Source organism: Papio anubis, chromosome 10 (genome assembly GCF_008728515.1).
Source record: "Papio anubis isolate 15944 chromosome 10, Panubis1.0, whole genome shotgun sequence".
Classification (NCBI taxonomy): domain Eukaryota; kingdom Metazoa; phylum Chordata; class Mammalia; order Primates; family Cercopithecidae; genus Papio; species Papio anubis.
The window spans coordinates 52,993,776-53,012,582 of record NC_044985.1 but is presented as its reverse complement, the minus strand read 5'-3'; the positions used below and the strand labels follow the sequence as shown (position 1 = coordinate 53,012,582).

Sequence of the window (18,807 nt, the reverse complement as noted above, 5' to 3'; positions counted from 1 at the left end):
TTAGTAGAGACGGGGTTTCACCATGTTAGCCAGGATGGTCTCGATCTGCTGACCTCGTGATCCGCCCGTCTCGGCCTCCCAAAGTGCTGGGATTACAGGCTTGAACCACCGCGCCCGGCAAAATCCCATCTCTTGAAGCCAGCCACAGTTAATACTTTTAGGGCTTATTCTTCCTTCAGTCCCTTGGGAGTTCTTAGCCCTTTTTACTGTGTAGACACAAAGATAGACCCATGCACGACCTGTTTTTTTTTTTCATAAATAAGACTTATAATGACTTACACTTGGACATAGTTATAACTTTAAAAATGAGCTTTTATTCTTTTTTCTTTTGTTTCCACTCGAGACAGGCTCTTGTTCTGTCACTCAGGTTAGAGTACAGTGGTGCAGTCATAGCTTACTGCAGCCTCAAACTTCTGGGCTCAAGTGATCCTCTTGCATTGGCCTCCAAAAGTGCTGAGATTACAGGTGTGAGCCACTGTGCCCGGCTAATGTTTTTATTTTTAACTTTTTGTGAAGATGAGGTCTAGCTATGTTACCCAGGCTGGTCTTGATCTCCTGGCTTCAAGCAATCATCCTGTCTCAGTTGAGCTTTTATTGCCAAGTTTTGCAGTAAGCTTTGAAGGGTGACAGATTTTTCTGTACATCTACTACATGCTTACTTAGCTGCTACTGATGGAAAAAGAAGCTATTAGGTTAATCAGTCTCGTCCAGAGGTCACCATTCATTTAACAAAGTTCTTTTCTTCGTTTAGGTACGACTCTGTGCTCTGCCTTGAACTGCCAGTACCAGTGCCATGAGACGCCTTATGGAGGAGCGTGTTTTTGTCCCCCAGGTTATACCATCAACCACAATGACAGCCGTACCTGTGTTGGTAAGTGATGGGGGGGGGGGCTACTTTTCTTTCATTAGAGTACACTGACAGGTCCCCTGATCTCTGACATCAAGGAGGTTGCACTTGTGGAGAGTCGTCATGGTCTGTCATAACAAAGCAACCCAGACCTCACAGAAAACCTGGCAAATAGGGAATTTTCAGTCTGAGAAGGTTTGGTGTGGTGTACCAGGCAAAAGAGTGGTTCTGTCATGAGTGAGCTGACTAGCTACCTGGAACCTATCCACTACTCATTGGGGGTGGTAGTCCTTTTCTGTTTTCAAGTATTTGGCATCAGGATTGGTGCAGCCATTCTGGTTACTGAATACTGAACTACTTCCATGAGATCGGTAGATAGCTGCTGCTTGAGCCCAGCAAGCACCCCTACCTTGCTCCTTGTTTGTGCAGCCTCTTCTCCAGGATGCACAAACGTCACAGCAGAGGATCACCAGGTCATTGCTCAGGTGACTACACTGGTGGGTCAGTGCCTATGCTGGGCTGGCTACTCATTCCACTGATTGTGACATCCACTTGGAACTGTCATTCAAGATGAGCAGATTCTTTATCATGATGCTTCCAGATGGTGGCTGGCATTAAACTAGATACTGTACACCAACTATTTCCTCATATCTCTCCTCTCTGACTTCAGAAATGATTTCTTCCATTGGGAGATTTTTAATTTTGATGCCATCTTTGTATCTCACTGTGATTAGGATGGGGCCTTATGATGGGAGAATTAGACATGGCCAACTGTCATCAGTTTCCATTTTCTTAGTGAGTTTTTGGTGCTGTGATCTTTTTTTCCTTTGATCTGATTTTTGACACATAAACAACAAACATACTAGCAGGAAGTGATCACAGAGGTTTAAAGAAAACTGTTTTTACTGCTGTTGGGAAAAGGCGTCTGGAAGGCAATTGAAACTATTCATTTAAATTTGGTAGTCTTCTATGGGTCTCCAAAGTGATTCAGAATTTTCCCAGGATATTTGTATTCTTTTGATATTCCTTAGAAATATGAGATATTCTTTAGGGCTTTTGGGATAAAAACAAACATGAAATGTGTAAGAAATGCTCCTAGAAAAGTATGTCTTCTGAAATTATTATTTTAATATTATTAAAATATTAAAATGTTAATATTTTAGAACTCTTTGGTAAAATTTGGTAATAAAATATTGAATTTAGATAAACCTAATGAAGTTATTCAAACTCTTTAGTCTCAGCTCATGGCTTCCAACATAATTATACTTTGTTAAATATGGCTAATCTTAATAACTACTCATAGCCAGAAAAACCTTTCTTTTTTTCTTTATTATTATTATTATTATTATTATTATTATTTTCAGCAGAAGTGCTAGCAAACAGAAAAATGTATTGATACCAGAAATAAACTCTGGTTTGCAAATTAAACTTGAAATTCTTGAGAAAGTCTGCTCCTCAGCGTTACTGAAAACTATAATCGTTGGGCTCACTTACTTATCATATGCCAAGAAAAACTGGATTTTCATATCCAGGAAAGCAATCCATTTGAGCTTTTCCTTGTGTTCATAGTAGGTAATTGTAGGTTTTTAATATCAGGACCAACTCCCAAAGTTGCCCATCTAATTGCTCCTCTTAAGTAACTGTATTCAACAAGGTACTTTAAGATCAAGTGACTTAAGTGAACTCTGGAATAATTTAAGAAGGCCCCTGCATTTCTAATCATTTTAAAACATTTTATACATAAAAGTTATGATCTGCAACTGGCCTTAAATAAGATTGCGGGCCACTTTTTGTGTTTTATTGTTATTATTACCATTATATTAGGGATGCATTCAAGTAATGTACAGATACTTTTCACACAAGTGCCCTTATTGGTTGGGTGGTGACCTGACTCTGGGAGTCCTGCCTGGATTTCAGGTAGCCCTGGGCAGAGGGGCAGCCTCGCTTCTGCTCAGAGTGGGGCTCGTCCATGGGTGTGAGTCCGCTCCAGTGTCTTTGGCAAATGTCAGGCTCCTTCGCCCCCCTTCACTTCTACCCAGCTGCCAATCCCATTTCCAGCCTTTTAGTTCTCTAGGCATTTTCCTTTTCTCTTTGTAGAAAAGAAGTTCCAATAGAATACTAGAAGCCACATTCTCAGTATTACATCAGCTTTTCTCTCTTTTTCCTTTATCAACTCCCAAAGAGGAGTTGGGGCTGAGCTGTCTTACAGTTGAAACTTGATAGGCCATGCAGTCCTTTCAGGAAAAGTGATTTGTTCTTTCAGAATCCCTGATTCAGTCTTGTGATGCCCCACAATCTGTTCTCAGTTTTTTGTTCCACCCTAGAGCCCAGATAACACATTTTCCATATTTTCCAACATATAAGTCTGTGGTGAGCCTTGGGTTGTATTTCCAAATGTCTAGGGTTTCCTAAATGTCAGAAATTCAGGCCACTTCAATTTTCAATAGCCCCTTACAAAGTGAAAGGCTGTCATAACAAAGTTGTTGTTTGATAAAATTTTGCATTTAACCTACTAGTGAATGTAAGGCAGAATATTGCAGTATTATGCATGCACAAGATAATTTCAGGATTAGAGAACATACCGCACATTAATAACACGTTGGAAGTAGTGTGTTCTAATACTGGGGCACTAATTCTAAGTTCCACAACAGACATCTTCTTTCATTCCCACCAGCGCATTTCTGGGACTTTAGTACAGACAACCTCATTTGGAGATAATCTCAAAAGTCTACATTTGAGGGCCTTTGTGAATATGAGGCCCCCTGCCACCTGCAGAGACCTTTTCTGTGACCTTTGCTGTCCTTCAAGAATGTGTCATTTGCCTCTGAGTTTTGAGGCTGGGTTAACATTTATTTCACATTTGTTTCAAAGAAGACTATTTTTCTCTCTTTATAGAGAACTCTTTAAATACATGACATTAGGAAACCAGTTACACTTGTTTCAGCTGAGCTGAATTTTTAGGGGAATTGTTGCTTTGGTTTGCTCTCTCAAGCATTTCATTTCAACAAATACTCTCTGTATGGCTATAACCCTCTGCATGGGTGACGCATTACAGAGGCTTCAGGTGTTGGAAACCTATGTACCATTTATTATCTTAGACATGGCTCCCCAGTGAATACCTCGGTGGTAATCAAGAATAACATTGAATAATCTTGACACGAAATCTTGTGTCTTTCTACCATTCATCTGCCCCTGGTAGTCTTGACCTGGCAGTGGAAGCTCTGAGGCATGCTGAAGCAGTTTACTGGGCTCATTGTTTCTGATTGACAGGACATGCTGTTTGTTGACAGAATGACATCGTGGTGCAGAGTGAGGGCAGGGAGGTCATTCAGCATGGTGGGGTTTCACACAGCCAGATGGATCAGAGGGTGGCCAAGGGGGTCTCAGTTAAAAAGGGGTTTTTGAATTATTTTCACAGCAGTATTTGTTGGTGGGAGGAGACAAAGAATAAAAAGGAAAGAAAATAGATAAAGGTATTGGAGTGAGAGGGGGATTGTAAAGTAGTGTTTCAGTGTTTTGTGTGGTTTCCACTATCTTTTCTACTCTCATGAAAACCATCAATTCTACTTTTATTTTACTTGTCTTCACTCTGGCTGCTGATGGATGTTAATTAACTTTCATATTTCTCTATAGTGATCCCAGGATACAATCTTATTGTCACAAAAGTGACAGCAATTTTACACATTCATTCAAATCCTGTTTTTTGAGATAGGGTCTCACTGTTGCCCAGGCTGGAGTGTAGTGGCTTGATCACGCTGCTCACTGCAGCCTCCCACCTCAGACTCCTGAGTAGCTGGGGCTACAGGCACGCGCCTCCATGCCTGGCCTTTTTTTTTTTTCTTTTTTCTTTTTTTAAAATTCTCAGTAGAGATAAACCCTCGCTATATTGCCCAGGCTAGTCTCAAACCCTTGGACTCAATCAATCCTCCCACCTTGTCCTCCCAAAGTGCTGGGATTATAGGCATGAACCACCGTGCCTGGCCCACTCATTCAAATCTTTAAACCACTTGTAGTGCAGGTGATAGGAAGGGCATTTGTGCTAGAGGATTCCTAGTTATGACTTCTCCACCTTTGGTTTCCTTCTGTTTGACATCAGAACTTCTTCTCAGAGTGACTCCAAATCCTTAGATGTAGTCCCATGGATCTTGCATTCAAAATGAAGTTATGACATTCTGGAGGTTTGAGGGAGAATGTCCTGTACTTCTTTTCATGCTGAGGCAAAGCCTTAGGTGAAGCTTTCTCAGGGCTGAGTTGAGGGGACAGAAGGGAATCATCAGTGAGGGCATTTCACACCCTCACGTGGCCTTTCAGCCTGGTAGTGTCCAGATCGGATTGGGTTTTTTCCTTTGGTTAGTCACAGTCTTTGGAAAGATAGGTATGCTGGCTCATGTTGTTATGTTTAATCTGCAGGGAAATGGGATTATTAGAAGAACCTTCTTGGGGTTGGGTGCGGTGGCTCATGCCTGCAATCCCATCACTTTGGGAGGCCAAGGCGGGCTGATCATTTGAGATCAGGAGTTTGAGACCAGCCTGGCCAACATGGGGAAATGCTGTCTCTACTAAAAATACAAAAATATTAGCCGGGTGTGGTGGTGTGTACCTGTAGTCCCAGCTACTCGGGAGGCTGAGGTGGAAGGATTGCTTGAATCTGGGAGGTGGAGGTTGCAGTGAGCCGAGATTGTGCCACTGCACTCCAGCCTGGGCAACAGACTGAGACTGCGTCTAAAAAAAAAAAAAAAAAAAAAAAAAAAAAGAAAGAAAAGAAAAGGAAAGAACAGAACCTTGGGCTTTTGGGCTTTTGGGCTTTTGGTGGGTTATGGAATGGTAGGCCACCCAGCAGGAATGGTTGAACCCAATTCACAGTTCTGACAGTTGCTGCAAATGTAATCAGATCATAGAGCTCTGGAGAATTCTAGACTTGGGAGTGCAGTGGTTTCAGAAATTATAATCTACTTGAGAACTTCCTGAAACCAGAGGGTGTGGGAACTCTACTGTTATAGTTTGCATAGGCCATCCTCCCAGGGAAGAGAGCAGAGTGAAGGATGATGGAGAGTGGACATGGACTTGGAAAGTCAGATGTACCAAGGATAAGACAATTTCTGCACCCCTGAAGACTTATAGTCTTTAAGAAAGACTCTTTTAATATTTTGTTGTGTTCTCCCCTCCATATTCTATTGTTTATGTCAATTATAGTGGAATTATTTTTACACAGTAGAACTGGTAATGAACAGAGCTCTGTTATATAAGGGACTTTCAATGAACACTTATTAAATGAGTGAATAATAAGTTAACCAATAAGTAGAGGAGAAGAAATTTTTGATGTCTTGAAAATAAGTTCAATTTAATTTTGGTTATAATTTTTTGACATCAGAGGAAAGAGAACTGGGTAAATAGACCTTTCCAAATACTTTATTGCAGTCATAGATTTGTGTCTTCTTGAGGGACTGTCTATAGGCAGGTCTTACTTTATTCAGAAATAGTGCTGTCCAATACAACTTTCTGCAGTGATGTAAATGTGTATCTTCACTCTCTAACATGGTAACCACTAGTCATATGTGGCTATTGAGCACTTGAAATGTGGCAAGTGATTAGGAAAGCAAATTATTAATTTTATTTTATTTTAATTAATCTAAAGATACATTTAGATAGCCACAGGGGGTTGGTGGCTACCATATTGGAAAGCATAGTATTAAAGGGAAACATTTACACCAAAGTTTATATATTTGTAAACTAACATTAATAAATGAAATGCAATGCCATAGGGCTATGAATTCAGGAAGTGTTGTGCATTTTCTGTAAAGTTATCCTTCATGTAGGTTTAAAAAATGATGTAAATGTTCTTTTTCCTTACATGAAGATGGCTGTTATAAATTCTGAGAACCTGTGCCTAACTCCAGAGGCTGTTTATTTAGACACGGGCAACACCACATTCTTGGCCATCTTATCTAGGATTTTTGTCAGAGAGTGCTCAATAAATGCTGATAACCTTGACTACAAATGTGTATTTTCCATATGGCAGAGTTTGATGATTGCCAGATATGGGGAATTTGTGACCAGAAGTGTGAAAGCCGACCTGGCCATCACCTGTGCCACTGTGAAGAAGGGTATATCTTGGAGCGTGGACAGCATTGCAAAGCTAATGATTCCTGTGAGTAAATTATGGACACCTGAATCTCTGAACAAGAAACAGATTCTAATAGCTTCTTTCCTTCCTTCTGATGACAGCAGAATTATCAGCATTTATGCTGTTGGCAGGGCTTTATCATTACAAATCAGGGATGGCTCCTGCTGCCTAGAAAAATTGGTCAACATTAATTTCATTCTTTGATTATTAAGGACCAATTTGTTGATTAATGGTGACCATTATTAATATTTTTAAATTGGTTGCTTGTTTACTTTGACCCAGGCTATGATGTCACCCATCTTTAATTGTGGAATAAATGCTCTGCCTACATTTGATTGGCTTGGACATTTAACTTTTAATTAATTACCTACCACAAAAGTAGGTGACAACTATCTACAGAAATAATTTTTGCAGTGTTCTTGCAAAATTTAGGGGTATTTCCAAATGGACATGCTAAATTTGGATTAACATTTTTTTGAATGCCCTAATTCTGGGTACTTTGTTGGAATCAATGTAGGAGTATGACAAGTAGAGAGTAGTAAATAGTAGTAGAGAAAAGTCATGGAGAAAATCTGCAAAACGTAGATGAGGGCTCCAAAGCATTTTGTCACTGTCGATTTCTCCGGACGAAGGTGCCAATATAAACTCCTATTTTCCAACAGTTATTTCACACTTGATTTTGAAGTGTCTTTGATGTCTTCTGAAACTTAACTGCTCCCACGACTGAAGAATGGCCCATTTTCTACTTGTTTTTGCATAGAAATACCTGATTTGCTGTGTAGTAATTTTTAGGTTCAGCGGATTTTTAACAATTCAATTTGTTTATTTTTTGCATAGGTAACATATTTATATGTTCACACATTTTAAATTATAAGAAGATACGTAGTGAGATGCCTTGCTCCATACCTATTCCCCTCTGCATGGTTTTCACTTCCTCTTTCCCATGAGTAATTGCTGTTTCTTCATTTCAGTTCTAGAGGTTTCTTAATGAATAAATAAGATTGTACAAATATAGATATTTAACTGTATTTATATATCTATATATGGTAGTAAACTATATGCACAGTTCTGCATCTTGTGAATGTGCTTAAGATATTTTCCAGAGCTTTCCATATCAGCACATGAAGTTATTTCTTAATTATTTTATTTATTCATTTATTTATCTATTTATTTATTTTTGAGAATGAGTCTTGCTCTGTTACCCAGGCTGGAGTGCAGTGGCACCATCTTGGCTCACTGCAGCCTCCGCCTCCTGGGTTCAGGCAGTTCTCTGCCTCAGCCTCCTGAGTAGCTGGGACTACAGGCATCTGCCACCATGCCCGGCTAATTTTTGTATTTTTAGTAGAGATGGGGTTTCACCATGTTAGCCAGAATAGTCTGGATCTCCTCACCTCGTAATCTACCCGCCTCAGCCTCCCAAAGTGCTGGGCCTCCCAAAGTGCTGGGATTACAGGCGTGAACCACTGCATCCAGCCTTACTTATTTATTTTTGAGACGGAGTCTCACTCTTGTTGCCCAGGCTGGAGTGCAATGGCAAGATCTTGACTCACTGCAATCTCCACCTCTTGGGTTCAAGTGGTTCTCCTGCCTCAGCCTCCTGCGTAGCTGAGATTACAGGCCCCCGCCACCACGCCTGGCTAATTTTTGTATTTTTAATAGAAACGGGGTTTCCCCATGTTGGCCAGGCTGATTTCGAACTTCTGACTTCATGTGATCCGCCTGCCTCAGCCCCTCAAAGTGCTGGGATTACAGATGTGAGCCACTGCGCCCGGCCTTAATTATTATTATTTTTTTCATAATGGCATAATATTCCTTTTTTTTGACATTCATAATTTGTTTAACTAGTCCTCTACTGATGAACTTTTATATCATTCCTTATCTTTTGCTATTGCCAATAAGACCGCAGTTAATACCTTGTTCATGTATCATTTTGCATACCTGTGAGTATACAGACAGATTTGGAACCACCATTACCATCTTTTTCAGAGTGATTTCCTGGTAATCTTTAAAATGTCTTCTGTGTTTAACAAAATCTAGAGTTGCACATGGGGCTAAGGAGCCCATATCATCAAGGAGTCTTGAAAATATCTGAGAAATACTCTCCTCAGTGTCGTTGAAAGTGCATTGGACTAGTATCCAGGATGCCTGAATTCTTACCAAATTCTTCCTAACTTACTGAGATTTTGGACACTTCATTAAGCCTTTTTGTGCCTCAATTTGCCCTTCTGTAAAATGGATAGAATGATAGCTATCTGTCTGCCTCAGAGGTTTATGTTAAAATCTGGTAAGACAACGTAGAAGATAGCATTTGAAAAAGCAGAAAGCATATCAGTTGTAAGCTACTTCACCATCCTTGCTCACCTGAAGGAGTGGTGATGCCTTCCTTCTTCACATTTAGTTGGCGAGGCCTCCATTATCTTCTCCAATGGTCGGGATTTGTTAATTGGTGATATTCATGGAAGGAGCTTCCGGATCCTAGTGGAGTCTCAGAATCGTGGAGTGGCCGTGGGTGTGGCTTTCCACTATCACCTGCAAAGAGTTTTTTGGACAGACACTGTGCAAAATAAGGTAAATAGAAATTGCAGGAGCTGAATGGAACCCTGAGCACAAAGTGTTGATAGCTTTTCACTTTTAGAGGGAGTAGAGGGGAAAGTTCCTTTGTTTTCTAACAAAAAAGGCCCTTGAGATATTTTATGTTAATCAGCACCTTTTCCATGCTATACTATTACATGTGACCTCTTAAACAAAGCAGTCTATTATATGGATTAGCCTTGAGCAACTTTTAATTTTATTCGAAGTGGAGTCCAAGAGCCTAATTAAAAGAAATAGTAGACATTCTTTCAAAACTGGATAGATATTTGGTGGTAATTTTTGAAATTTGATCATTTAAAATGTAAAAAGCACACTGCTTTTCTGGATGATAAAAATCAGATTTTTACCTGCATCTTCTAAATGGAACCGTAATTCGGGATCAAGTAACAAATATTGACAGTATTTTGTTTAATGGCCAAAATTTTGTTCCACTGTCTTATTTGGAAAGTGTGATGGGTTTAATTTCATCTTGGAGTAATGCAATGGAGATTTTTGAAACATAAATTTCAGAAACTCCTAAAGCGTTATGGAATTTTATTTATTTCTTCTTCTTACATTTTATTATACCATTAATACAATTCTCATTTATTTAAATAACTTGCATGAAATTTCTAAAAGTTGAGAATTTAGATTTTTAGCAATTCTGGTTTGATTATAACTAAAAAATCAAAACAAACCATGTAGTTAGTGATGCTGAGGAAATATAATAATTTTGGTTTTTCTTTCAGGTTTTTTCAGTTGACATTCATGGTTTAAATATCCAAGAGGTTCTCAATGTTTCTGTTGAAACCCCAGAGAACCTGGCTGTGGACTGGGTTAATAATAAAATCTATCTGGTGGAAACCAAGGTCAACCGCATAGATATGGTAAATTTGGATGGAAGCTACCGGGTTACCCTTATAACTGAAAACTTGGGGCATCCTAGAGGAATTGCCGTGGACCCAACTGTTGGGTAAGTGATGTGAAAACATATTGATTCCTGTATTTTCAGAATTTTCTCTCTCCCTCTATACATTGAACATCAATTGGATTAATCGAAGGCTCATTCTGATTTCTTTTAGGCTCTGTACTCTAGAACCCATGTCTATTTTGTGCCCTTATTTTTATAAGCTTTAAGAGAGTTTATTAAATATAATCCTATGTGAGGACATGTCACCCAAACACACCTACTGGTGTACTAAAAATACTAGTTGTTTTGGGGGTATGAACTTTATTCTTAGTGTTTGCCACATTTTCCTAGCTAAGAGATTGGATTCTGTGTTCTAACTCAATCTAATATTATTATTACAACTAAACATTACTTATGTTTCATTATTTTTAAGATGAGTAACATGAATTTGCTGTAAAGATTTTTAAAGACAGGAAAGCAGGTTGGAACTATTCCTTTCAGAACTTTCTTGATACAGGCTGGGATTGAGATATCAATGCTAATATCTCATTACAAGTTGTTCAGTCTGAATCAACCCAGAATCACTGATAATGCTTTTCTTCACGTTTAAATTCAAATTTCCCAATCTTCACATTTGAGAAGTGTTATAGGAGACGTAGCTTTCTCCTAGAATTTCACAATTGGGTCTTAGGACCCTTGGATAAGCTTTAGGCTATTTTAGTCTTGGTGAATGATGATTATTCAGTTCTACTTCATTATATCAGCTATCCTTCTTGAAAATGATGGAAATGTTCTCTGTCTGTGCTTCAGAATGGAAAATTGAGGAGCAAAATGGCTTGATAGCTTCTTTTAAAAGGTATTTGTAAGTTTTCCTGGGTGTAAAAAAGAGAAGCAAAGGACAGATAAAGGAAATAGAGGAGGAAGTTCAGAAGGTGAATATGATTTTTTTTTTTTTTTTTTTTGAGACAGGTTCTTGCTCTGTTGCCCAGGCTGGCGTGCAGCTGCACAATCATGGCATGCTGCAGCCTTGAACTTCTGGGCTCTAGCAATCCTCCCACCTCAGCTTCCTGAGTAGCTGAAACTATGGGCAAGTGCCATCATGCCCAGCTAATCTTTTAATTTTTGTAGAGATGGAGTCTTGCCATGTTGCCCAGGCTGGTCTCGAAATATGGGCCTCAAGCAATCCTTGTGCCTTGGCCTCCCAAAGTGCTGGCACCACAGGCATGAACTGCTGTGCCTGGCTGGCTGAATATGAACTTTTAGACTACCATATTAGTGCATCATAGTAGTTGCTATTTGGAACTGTTGACTCTCCTGATTGACCCCCACAGTCTCTCTCTGTCTCTCTCTCTCTCTCTCTCTTTAAAATACTTAATTTCCCTGTTGCTTTTACTGTGGTTCTCTAATCAGCTGGATAAAATTTCCATTGATCCAAATACACTATTAAAAAAAATTCCCAGGTAAACTTGTAAAATACCAGATTCTTTCATCTTCTGTTTTTCTTTTGTAGTTATTTATTTTTCTCAGATTGGGAGAGCCTTTCTGGGGAACCTAAGTTGGAAAGGGCATTCATGGATGGCAGCAACCGTAAAGACTTGGTGAAAACAAAGCTGGGATGGCCTGCTGGGGTAACTCTGGATATGATATCGAAGCGTGTTTACTGGGTTGACTCTCGGTTTGATTACATTGAAACTGTAACTTACGATGGAATTCAAAGGTAAGAAGTATTTTGTATGGCTTTATGGTTTTATAAGTTGTGGGGAAAGTGCATAAAATGGCTAGAGAGAAACATCAAAGTACCAGAATGAAAATATTGCTTTGTTGGTTGACATGATAGCTTTAATGACCTTTGTACTGATATTTGCATGAAGTGACTTGCTCTGTTTTGTTAACTTTTCTTGTGTCCCATAACGCAAGAGGTAAACCCTCATTAACTATAACCTCCAGCGTTTGTTCTTTGATTTCTCCTCTTCAACTACTCGCCTCGTCCCAGATGATGCACATTATTTTCATTTACTCCAGAGTTCATTTGCGCTTTGTTTCTCAAGATTACTTTCCTTTTTAATTTTCTAACTTTCCCCCAATAAATGCATGTTTTGTTAGGTATTCGATGTTGCCTACTGGGAATTAATTGGATTTTACTCTGCTCTTATATATTTCAAATTTCAAGGAGAAATTCTTTGTATTGTACTTTTACCTGGTGTACAAAGATACCTAAACGGCAATATTTGAATGCAGAATATGGCTTTTTTTTTTTTTTTTTTTTTTTGAGATGGAGTCTCACTCTGTCACCCAGGCTGGAGTGCAGTGATGAGATCTCAGTTCACTGCAATCTCCGCCTCCCAAGTTCAAGTGATTCTCCTGCCTCAGCCTCCCCAGTAGCTAGGATTACAAGCATACACCACCATGCCTGGCTAATTTTTGTATTTTTAGCAGAGATAACATTTCACCACATTTCCCAGGCTGGTCCCAAACTCCTAACCTCAAGTGATTCGCACACCTCGGCCTCCCAAAGTGTTGGGATTACAGACATGAGCCACTACACCTGGCTGAATATGGCACATTTTTTTTCGTCTTTGTACTCTGATTAGAGCTAACTATAACTTAATGTAAAAAAACTATTTTAGATCCTCTCCTTTTGGTATTTTCAAAAATTGGGTAAAACATGTTCTTCAAATTTTGACCCAAAATATTATTCTTGGGTAGATTCAGCAAATAGGCTGGTTAATTTAATTTTTCCCAATGACTTGATTTTATGTTTTCTCAACGAAAGCAATATTATAGTTTTGTTTCCTCTTAGGTTTCCATTTTGTAAGGATAATATCACAGTTTGCCACTGGATTATATATCCTTAGAACAATCTCTGCTTCGTTAAATGAAGTGATTGGGTATTAATGTGGTGACTTCCTATCACTGAAACTGGCTTCCATAAGGAGAATATGAATACATTTTATGTAAAAATTAGCTAACCCAATAAGTCACATAAAATAATTGTGAAATTGCCTAAATTTTTTCTCTTTGGGATGTTTTAGCATTATATTATATAGTCTAACTTTTGCTAAAGTAAAAAAAAGTAAAGCATAAAAGATAAAAATCAATGGAGTTTCGAAAAGATTTGAGTGGTTTGCTGGCTGTGAAGAAACATCAAAGAAATATTAAAGCTCACAAGTACAGCTGAAATTATAAAGTCATTGCCTCTCACTTTGCCAGCAGGTGGCATTCACGGTTCTGGAATCTGCTAACTGAAAAAGAAACTATTCTCTAATCTTAATGTACCGTGTCATTGTGCAATGTTTCAAAGTGTGCACTAACCTGCCACCTTAGGTTTCTTTGTTTACTCCCCGTTAGTGTGTTTCCCAGCTTTAATATCTTCAAGTCTTTTCTTAGAGCTCTATTGTCCTTTTTAGTTATCAGGGTATGCTAATATTTTTCTTTGAGGTCTTTGTATTACGCCAAAATAAAGAAAATAAGAGTTTTCCCATATCAACCATCCTCTGCCTCACTCTGTTCATGTGTCTAACTGAATCATGGTTTATGGAGACGTAGTCATGGGGGGTTGTTTCAACAACAACGTAGTCATGTTGTTGATTTCCTCTCTTTGCTTAGTGCCTAATTTTACTTCTATTTTCTTCCCAGTTAAGTGGCTTTGGGCCTTCATTACAAGTATGATCAGTTGATAGTTCCATCAAGCAGATGCATAACAGTGGTAGTGGCATTGCTTCTTGCTCTCCTTACAGTGATGTCAGGAGCAGATCTGGGCGTTTGCTGAGGCTTTAATCCTACCACTCACTGTCCTGCTCCCTAATTGCTAGGAAATGGTCAATGGTGCAGTGGAAAATAATTGGCGAAGGCATCTTTCCCAGACTTCCAAAGTCTTGGAATACTCTTTCACCTATGGTATTCAACATGCTATTTCACATCTTAGCCTTTTAGATGTGGGGCAACTTAAAAGGAATGAAGATCAAAAGGGAAAACAGTAAATTCCAAAAAAGTCTAGGACAAGCTAAAGGATTGACTGGGACTGAAATGTAAGTCTCAAGCGTCTTTTCCAAGAGACAACATGAAAATCCTTCTATCATATGTAGATGGAAATATGTATACATCTAAAATGTATCTTTTCTATCTATTCCGTATTTGTGACAAGAAATTACTTAGCTTTGCAGGCATTTAATTGAACTAACTACAGCTTTAATTATAATAAAGCAAAACTAACAAATTGTATGATATATATGTGTCTTTTATAACAGGAAGACTGTAGTTCATGGAGGCTCCCTCATTCCTCATCCCTTTGGAATAAGTTTATTTGAAGGTCAGGTATTCTTTACTGATTGGACAAAGATGGCTGTGCTGAAGGCAAACAAGTTCGCAGAGACCAACCCACAAGTGTACTACCAGGCTTCCCTGAGACCCTATGGAGTGACTGTTTACCATTCCCTCAGACAGCCCTATGGTAAGCCTCAGAACAGTGGTAACCATGCTTGGTACTGGACTTGGTGGAAAGATTTTCTCAAAGCTTTGGAAGTTAATAATGAGGGGTCTCATGTGATTTGGGTGGCATTCTCAAGTATATGAAGGGTTGGTTACCCGGAGTGTTAAACTCTCTGAAACTGGTTCTACAGATTAGGAGCATTCTGGAGAAATTGATGTATTTCAGAGTTAAATGCCAAATCTAGAGGGAATTTAGAGATTTATTTAACAGATGTTTATTGGCACCTGCAAAGATGCTTGGGGCTATAGCAGCTCACAAACCAAACCAAAATACCTATCCTCATTCTACTGGGAAAAACATCTATTTCAAACTTCTAATATTACAGTTAAGGAAACAGGTCACATAGAAGAAAATGACATGTCTAAGTGTCCATTTTAGGCAATGTCAGAGCCATTTTTTTCTTCTTCTCTGTTGCATATGTATGTCACCTGTTCTTTGGTTCTGATTAATCTGTCATAGGCCAGCTGGGTTTGGTGTCTCTCTGGCTGGTCACTTATTTAAAAAAAAGAAATATTTTGATTCAGACACTGCTTAGTCTTCTGTTATTTTACCACGTATTTTTTTTCTTTTTATTTTTTCTGAGATGGGGTTTTCACTATGTTGGCCAGACTTTTCTGGAACTCTTGGCTTCAAGCGATCCTCCTGCCTCAGCTTCCCAAAGTGTGGGGATTACAGGCGTGAGCCACTGTACCTGGCCTATCGTAAGCTTTGTTTATGTTTCCAGGTTATAGCTTGAGCTTTGATACGTCTATCTGGACTGTATATGGCTCTTTTCTGTATTTGCTTATGGATCAAAGAAAAATAAACATAAACTACATTATGTTGGTAGAAAGTTTAATATTGGTGAATAATAATTTAGAGGAAAACAGATTTGCTTTAAAACTCTCATGTTAAGTGATGGATCTATTTGGGATGAAGAAAGACTACAAAGTAATGCAGTTAACAAAAGCCCAACCGCTAGAACTGACACATTTAGATGAATATCCTTCAGTGTCATCATCCTGGGAAAATATATATTTGTCTAAAAATAGATATTTTATCTGAAAACATTTTTGGAAATATCTATTTGGAATAGTTTTTACACTCAACTCACAACTAACCTCACACCTGCCCTCACATTAGATCCACTAGATCAATGATCAATGTGATCACTCAAATTACTATTTTCATTATTTGGCTCAAAATGACATCTGCCTATTGTTTCACCAAATCAATCCACCTGAGAAGATAAACAGAATATTTTAAAGAAAGTCAAAGGCTAAGAAGACAATTTTAAAAGCAGATATAAAATTTCTAGTTGTGGATAGGAGAGCAGCAGTGATACTGGGAGGGCTAATGTAGCCAGATGTGGATGTATTCAGTAGTAACCAGTAGTAATGTTTTCAATACGTTGCTAATCCATTACTCTATTTCACCTATAGGTGAAAAGGGCTAGAAGTGGCTTCGTGTTTTGGATAATTACACATTTCTAATTGCAATTTAACCCTGAGCATTTTTCCCTCCAGCGACCAATCCGTGTAAAGATAACAATGGGGGCTGTGAGCAGGTCTGTGTCCTCAGCCACAGAACAGATAATGATGGTTTGGGTTTCCGTTGCAAGTGCACGTTTGGCTTCCAGCTGGGTACAGATGAGCGCCACTGCATTGGTAAGAAGTCTGTTTTGGACGTTGTTGGCAGGTGGCACAGGTGTATGTGTGTCCAAACCTGTAACTAGACTAACTGCTGTTCTTGAACTGGACCAGCTCCCTGTGTAACTTCTTCACTGCGGATAAGCTTTCTGTAGCCCACAGAGCATCTTCCTTGGTAGGCACCACTTCTACTATACGCAGAGCTATGTTCAAAAATGTAAATTTCTGTCTTTTGGGATTTTGTTTTAATCCCATATCTAAGGTTTTCTTGGGTGCCCTTTCCTTTTTGTTTGTTTCCTGAAACCTTTTTCTCCTATTAACTATGGTCTTGAAATTCCATGTGGTTGAACTTTGAACTCTTTTCTATACCATGTATACCTTTTCCACTTTAGATGTTAGCCTTAACTTTGATGGGAAGAGTTGTACTTCTCCCCACTTTGACTTCTCCTAGACCACCACGTACGCCCCTTTCAACCAGGTAATCACATCTGAATCCCATCTGGCTTTTTTTTTTTTTCTCTCTCTCTCTGTATTCCAAAGTGAACCCCTGAGCATTGGGGTAGCTCAGTTCCTCACACAGGTTTTCATCTTTCAGTTCAAACTTTCTTGTATCTGCCTCCATGTTCCTGATTTCATTCTTACCTTGAAGGTTTCCTTTCTTCCTCTTTGGTTTCTTATACATCTATTCATACTTAAGCCATTGCCTGGGCCCTAGCTAATGATGAAATGCACTCCGGTAATATTTGTTTTTCTTATTTTCACTTGTACAATTCTCCTTTCTGTGCCTGTGACAAATTCTTGCTCTCCAGATGCTGCTGTTTCTAGCATAGTATATAAATTCTTTTATTCTAACCAGACAAATTTGTTAACTTCTTAGGTAGTTTTAGATTCAGAAAAATCACTCTCATTTAAAAAATACCATGTATTTCTAACTATTATATCAATAGTGCATTGTCTAATAATTTTGCTTTTAAATTTCATTTCTGCAATTTTTATCTTCGTCTTGGGCATACCTCCTTCATCTTCTTGATTCCCTGACATACTGTCACAATCTCCTATTTGATTTTAAACATTACTACTTCTTACCTATTTCCTTTATCCCTCCCCTTCCTTCCCTGCTTTCACTCCCTTATATCCTTATATTCCTGATTGCTGTTAATTATCTTGGTATCTACAGTAAGGTTCTTGGTGTAGATCTCTATGCAGAAGTTAATCCAACTTGAGGATTATTATGGAATTATTATAGAGTTCAGCTAATATTATTTTATAAATTAAGCATATGGATATCATTTTTCATATAAATAAATGTTAAGGATACATTTCTTAGGAAGAAGGAAGATTCTAATACTTGTATCACCCTCATAGATGCTTATCTTTTTTTCTTCCCTCTATTATTTCTAACTATGCTTTCCAAAAATTTATTTTTACATTTATTTCAGAATTATATTTTATAATTTAAAGTTTGCTCTGTGGATACATTTATTTGGAATTTGGGAGGAGGGGAAAGAACCATGCTGTGGCTGACTGTGCTGTGTTCTTCTTCCTACAGCTGTTCAGAATTTCCTCATTTTTTCATCCCAAGTTGCTATTCGTGGGATCCCGTTCACCTTGTCTACCCAGGAAGATGTCATGGTTCCAGTTTCGGGGAATCCTTCTTTCTTTGTTGGGATTGATTTTGATGCCCAGGACAGCACTATCTTTTTTTCAGATATGTCAAAACACATGATTTTTAAACAAAAGATTGATGGCACAGGTGAGAAACGTTTCTCTGTGTGTGTGCATGTTTTGCCTTTTTATTGCAATGATACTTATAACTTGATAATTAAAACTCGGTATCTAACTTTTAAGCAGAGTCTTTACTAAGCCTCCTAAATAGTTTTAGATTGAGAAAATAAATTTATTGCTTTTTTAAGGATTAAGGTAAAACAAACACCTTTCCTTTATTTTAGAAACAAGTTATTTTTGGGAACAGAGATGGGAGGATTGCTTGAGTTTGACACCAGCCTGGGCAACATAGTGAGATTCCACTTGTACCAAAAAAAGAAAAAAATTAGCCAGGCATGGTGGTATGCACCTGTAGTCCCCACTACTTGGGAGGCTGCAATGGAAGGATTGTTTGAGCCCAGGAGCTCCAGGCTGCAGTGAACTATGACCATACCATTGCACTCCAGCTTGGGCAACAGAGTGCAACCCTATCTCGAAAAAAAAAAGAGTTATGAATGTGTGTGTATTTTAACA

At 38.5% G+C, this 18,807-nt stretch overlaps 1 protein-coding gene across 2 annotated transcripts in view; it reads left to right on the top strand.

Annotated features, from left to right (window-relative positions):
* The window catches only part of LRP2 (LDL receptor related protein 2), a 213,975-nt gene that overhangs the window by 66,398 nt on the left and 128,770 nt on the right, over positions 1-18,807 (top strand). For both annotated transcript variants that reach the window (XM_021923700.2, XM_031651331.1), the window contains exons 9-16: positions 752-871; positions 6,867-6,995; positions 9,370-9,539; positions 10,292-10,515; positions 11,963-12,169; positions 14,700-14,902; positions 16,447-16,587; positions 18,119-18,322. In XM_021923700.2, coding sequence (XP_021779392.2) covers positions 752-871; positions 6,867-6,995; positions 9,370-9,539; positions 10,292-10,515; positions 11,963-12,169; positions 14,700-14,902; positions 16,447-16,587; positions 18,119-18,322 — 1,398 coding nt within the window. The remainder of the gene's footprint in view (positions 1-751; positions 872-6,866; positions 6,996-9,369; positions 9,540-10,291; positions 10,516-11,962; positions 12,170-14,699; positions 14,903-16,446; positions 16,588-18,118; positions 18,323-18,807) is intronic.